This window comes from Puma concolor, chromosome B1 (genome assembly GCF_028749965.1).
Source record: "Puma concolor isolate L17-30 chromosome B1, mPumCon1.1.hap2, whole genome shotgun sequence".
NCBI lineage: Eukaryota > Metazoa > Chordata > Mammalia > Carnivora > Felidae > Puma > Puma concolor.
In genome coordinates, this window is record NC_141670.1 from 145,183,926 (window position 1) to 145,189,182 (window position 5,257).

General features: G+C 55.1%; 1 protein-coding gene across 1 annotated transcript; it reads right to left on the reverse strand.

The window, feature by feature from the left end:
* Positions 1 to 324: 324 nt before the first annotated feature.
* Positions 325 to 3,602, reverse strand: STBD1 (starch binding domain 1). Its single transcript, XM_025922356.2, has 2 exons — positions 3,392 to 3,602; positions 325 to 1,265 (listed from the first exon to the last, which is right to left on the reverse strand). Exons 1-2 carry the CDS (start codon positions 3,591 to 3,593, stop codon positions 406 to 408), a joined length of 1,062 nt encoding a protein of 353 aa, XP_025778141.1. The 5' UTR covers positions 3,594 to 3,602; the 3' UTR covers positions 325 to 405.
* Positions 3,603 to 5,257: the final 1,655 nt, after the last annotated feature.

The following is a 5,257-nucleotide window of genomic DNA, read 5'->3' on the forward strand; positions in this document are numbered from 1 at the left end:
GTTTCTCCAGTCGTACCAGTAGGAAGGCAGCTCTTTATGAATGAGACGTGTTTCACTCTCTTGGTTTAAGGGTCACCCAAAGGCTCAAGCTTGAACCCTGTGCAGCTGGTTGGTTTCTGCGTGCTCTGGCCAGTCCACACCTGAAGCTTAGCCAAGTCACTCCCCAAGAGGACTAAGCTCTGAAATAACGATGGATCAGCAAAGACCCACCCATCGATGCCACAGGGGAAAAAAAAGTCCATGCTCACCGAAAGCATATACCTACATCTGTATTTCTGCACATTAGACAAAAGCCGCTAGCAAATTTGAAACAACTCTGATGGCTATATTTGGAGTTATACTTCCTTTATTTAAAATTATTCAGTGTGCTCCACAAATAGCTTCTCTAGTACTTTGAAAACTGAGTCACTGAATCCCCCACCGCTTTTGTACCACTCTATCCTCACGGCCAGTCTCCAGGAACCTATTGCTGCATTCTTCCCAGCGGGTAATTTTCCCATCGTCTACCACTACGAACTTCCATTCCACCACTGTGTCTGCTGGCAGGGACACAGAGTGAGACCAGAACCCGTCCTCGCTATACTGGAGTGGGATGTAAGTGTTCCACCTCCCAAGGCTCTCATGGTCTCCAGTTACTGCAATGAATTGCCCACCAGTGCTTGTGACATAATGGACCTGGAACCTGATACTAACTTGCTGAGACTCTGAAGACATTGCTACCCCCTTTTTGCGTTTCACATCCATTTCCTGACCTCTTGGTTCCATACGAGTGCTTCTGCCACAGTCCATTCCCTGGTTTGGGCTTAACCCTGGAGCCTCAAGACCGCCACCCAAACCAACATCTCCCCAAGAGGAGTGCCTGGACACCATTTCCCAGTCCTCATTGTCAGCCCGGTCCCGACTGCTCAACTCGGCAAGGCTCACTTCTTTCCCTCTGTCAACGACCAGGTTGCTAGAATACAACTTTTCGGCAAAACATGGAGCTGCTTTAGCGAGTGTCTCTTGTCCTTTCTGGAATCCCCATTCTGCCAGAGGAGACTGAAGCCTTTCATTTCTTGAAACTGCAGAGTAACCCCTAGAGTCACCAGTCCCAGATGTAGCTAGAGATTCTGTGTCTGGAAACTGTCCAGAAGGAACATGCTCTCTCGAACTGTCACAATCACCGTCTTTTCCAGAAGGACTCTGCTGTCTCCATGTTGCTTCCTGCAGGTTACCATGGCCTTTGGTCTCTGAAACCAAACATCCATTGCTTTCTTGAAGATGCTCTAAAAAGCAAAAGGAAAAATGTAATAGTGTCAGGCAGTTCATGTGAGAAAAAAGGCTAAGAAAATAGGTTTATTGAAGACTTTACCACTAATCTATCTGCAGTCCACGAAATCCATCTCTATTAAAAGCAAGTGCTTAATTACCTAGTTAAGACACTAACTGAACCAACAGCACGCTTTAAGAACATACATGTATACGCAACAATAAAAGGCACATCTGGGAGTGTCCGTGTGCTCACACAAGAATGTAAATGAAGTGGCCAGTTGTAGAGGCAGCAGTTTAACCCTGTCATGGTCCTTGATCTCTGCAGTCCAGGCTTTATTGGCATACAGCCAAGTTTGGTTTCTATCAGCAGAAAATGCCGTCTACCTGTGGGGCAAAGATCCACACAGCTACCCTACAGACCCTACGAGTACACCTGTACTCCCAGGAACTGCCAGCAGCCCAGGGATCAGCTCTCACAGATGTGGGCAGATCCACAGCAGCTGTTGCTATGGTTGGGGGGCTGGGGAGGCGGGGGGGGGGGGGGAGAGATACAAAGGATAGCAGTGCATCATCGAACAAGGATTGGGGGTGAGGGTAGGGGGAGAGGGCTGGTTTCTCCTTGCCAACCCCATATGCATCAGAAGTAAACCTTGGGGGGCCTGGATGGCTCAGTTGGTTAAGCTTCCTAGTCTTGGTTTCGGCTTAGGTCATGATCTCACAGTTTCATAAGTTTGAGCCCCACCTCACCGGCTCTGCGATGGCACTGTGGGCCTGCTTGGGATTCTCTCACCCTCCCTCTCTGCCCCTTCCCTGCTTGTGTGGTCTCTGTCTCTCTCAAATAAATAAAGTAAACCTTTTTAACAAAACAGAGCCTTTTTACATCCCCTCCCATTGTACACTTTTAAAAAACATGTTCTTACAGTACACAGTCCAAGCTCCCTAAAGGCTCAGTTTCCTTCTTGGCCACCTCACTGACAGTCGGGATAGTTCCCTACAAGATGGAAGTGTCCCAAGTCATACAATCAGCATAGATGGGAGGGTCTCTTTCTTTTGGGGGTGGGGGTTGGCCTTGTTTAATTTTATCTCCTTTTAATGGTGGAGTTGTGAGACGTAAAAACATTGCCCTGAATTCTCAATCTTTCAATCTAAAACATGAGACTGGCTTCATGAAGACGGAGGAGCTCTCTGCTCATCTCAAACCAATCGCAGGAAAGGCACAGAGGCAGTCTTTCAAATGGCTACACATGAACACCGACTCCACTAAAAATAAAGTTCCCAGATGTCATTTTCACCGCTCGGCTGGAGTCCAGGCATGGGCAGCTGGCCAAGGGAGGGCACTGGGAGCTAAGGTTTTCTGCCAGTCCTCTTACTTTGTGTAGCACAGTCTCTAACATGTACACATGTAAACCTGGATGTCAATTCTACTCATTGGAGTTGGGTGCCCTATTAGGTAGGTCCCCTCCCGGGGCATTAGACAACCCTATGCTTTGGGGTCCCACGACCCTGAAATGGGCAGCCAGCATACAGCCCTAGGGCTTCAGCTGAGGCCTTCCTGGCCAGAGTCCAACCTGAACTTTGCCTTCCTGACAGAAGCATCCAGATAGCGGGAGGTGCTCAGCGCCTGGGAGTTAGTTCCCAGACCCAGCTCCTCCATGGGGTGAGGTAGGGGAGGACGTGAGGTTATGGGATTGGGACTGAGAAAGTGTCCCTGCTCGGTCTGAGATTGAAGAGGGTTGTAGGATCTCTCTGAACCTAGGCATGCCCTTTGTAAGGCCCGGAAGGGGCGCCGCCGCCGCCGCCGCGGCCGCCCGCACTGCGCCAAGCTCAGCCACGCAAAGGAGCCCATCCCCCTCGGGGTCCTCGGGGGCGGGCGCCCAGGGTAGAGACTCTGCTCGCTCTGCCCTCGGACGATGGGTCGGGGAACCTTCGGAGCCTCCGAGGAGGGCGAGAAACCTGCCCGGCGCGTGCGCACTAGCCTGGGAAAAAAATGAGAGGCGTGGGGAGGGTCCTACCCGGGGTAGGGGAGGTTAGTCGGTGGAAAGGGCCAAGAGAAAAACTCCAGGTGGGTTTTTTTTCCTCCCTCGGTGAACTCCAAAGCCCCCATGGCAGATCTGCCCTCGAGACGTGGGAGGAAGAATACCTGCTTTGGTGACCAGATCCCGCCTGGAAGGTACAGGGCTCGGTCCCCCGCCGCCACCCTGATCGCTTCCCGGAGCCGCAGCCTCCCCCTGAGGGGCGTTCCGCTCCGCGTCGCTCTCATTCCCCGCGTCCCGCAGCAGCCAAACGAAAATCGCTCCGGCCAGGCCCCCTCCGACCAGCAGGGCCGACCAGACGGCGCCCATGGCTGAGAGGCCGCAGCTGCGGGAGACGACGGCGACCGGGAACCGGGACTCGGGTCACGCAGGCAGAGCCACACCTACCCCGCCCGGCCCAGCCTTCTACGGTCCCGGCGGCCGGCGCTCCTGCGCGGAGCCCAGCCCACGGCGACTAATACTCAACTTTCCCAGCCCCGCCCCGCTTCCCGCCCCGGGGCTGCAGCCCCAGGCTCCGGCCGGGCGGAGACTCGGGCGCCCTCCTTTTCCAGCATATTCATTCCCGACCCCGCCCCGCGGCTGGCGGCCGAGCGCCCGGGTGCCCGGTTCCACGTGTGGCCCGCGCGCGGAAAGAGCCCAAGTGCGCACAGCTGCCGCGCGCCGGCCGGGCTCTGCCCCACCGCCGTTCCTCCCCGCTCCAGCTGCCCGCAGGGCCGGGTCGCGCTTCGGCCTGCGCCCGGCGCCTCGGCGCCTCCTCCCCGTAGCCTCTCAGCGGCGGCGCGGCCAGCCAGAGACCCGGGCTTCCAGGAACTTAGACGCGGGAGAGGCCGACGTGCGTCGGTGACGCGCGGGGTTGGGGCTCTGGCTGGTGGGGAAGCCGGCCGGATCGGGTGGAGTGGGTTGGAAGCACAGCGGGCGGCGGGCGGGGAAACCCTGTGGAAGCTCCATTCGGCCGCCACTCAGCTGCGCGTAGCCTCCGCAAGCCTCCGCCACCCGCCGGTACCATGAAAGGATTGTACTGAGACCCGTCCATCTATCAACGTTTATTTATTTATTTATTTGGGGGGGGGGGGGGGGACAGAGAGAGACAGAGCATGAACGGGGGAGGGGCAGAGAGAGAGGGAGACACAGAATCGGAAACAGGCTCCAGGCTCTGAGCCATCAGCCCAGAGCCCGACGCGGGGCTCGAACTCACGGACCGCGAGATCGTGACCTGGCTGAAGTCGGACGCTTAACCGACTGCGCCACCCAGGCGCCCCTCCGTCCATCTATCAATGCCAGTCTTCTCAACCACATCCAGTCGTTGTTTCTTCCTCGACCTCTTTTTAGGGTGTGTGGTTGTTGCAAAATGCGTGCCCTCTTGTCTGGACTGGATGTTGCCCAGGGACAAGCTCCTACAGCAGCGTTTATTAATAAAAATAGCAACCCTCTTTGTTAAGCGCTGTGTGCCAGGTAATGTATATGTTTAATTTGATCCTCACAAACCCACATCCATGTGAGATCAGAATTACACAGATTCCCTCCTCAATTCACTCCTCTGTTTATCTGATGGCTTTGCACACCAGCTTCAAGCTGATAATTCCCACGCTTGTATCTGCAGCGGGAGCCTTTCCCATGAACCTCATTTCTACACCCAACTGCTAAAGCCACAGCTGGCAAATATCCGCCTGGGAATAATTAGTAAAATGGCTCCCTCTGGTAAAACAAATCCTTCAAATATGTCCCATGTTGAGGCACACAGCAACCCCTGAAGGAGTTACTAGAGGGCTGGTGCCTCCTTAGGGTCACGACTCCTACAATCCTAAAGGAAGAGGGGCGGGGGGAGGGTGGAGACCGGGCCTCTCTTCCCGGATGCTAACAGACATTTCAAACCCAACTCACTCAAGTCTGACCCCCTGTCTTCCTCCCCAAATCCGCTTGCCCCGCCTACCTCATGGGGTGGGGGGGGGGGGGCGGAGTGGAGAGTGGCAACC

Excerpts from the sequence above, each read along its gene's own strand:
- STBD1 (XM_025922356.2), bottom strand. The coding sequence starts at position 3,593 with ATGGGCGCCGTCTGGTCGGCCCTGCTGGTCGGAGGGGGCCTGGCCGGA. Across the intron at positions 1,266-3,391 it reads GGATCTGGTCACCAAAGCAG|AGCATCTTCAAGAAAGCAAT; the intron begins GTATTCTTCCTC and ends TTTGCTTTTTAG.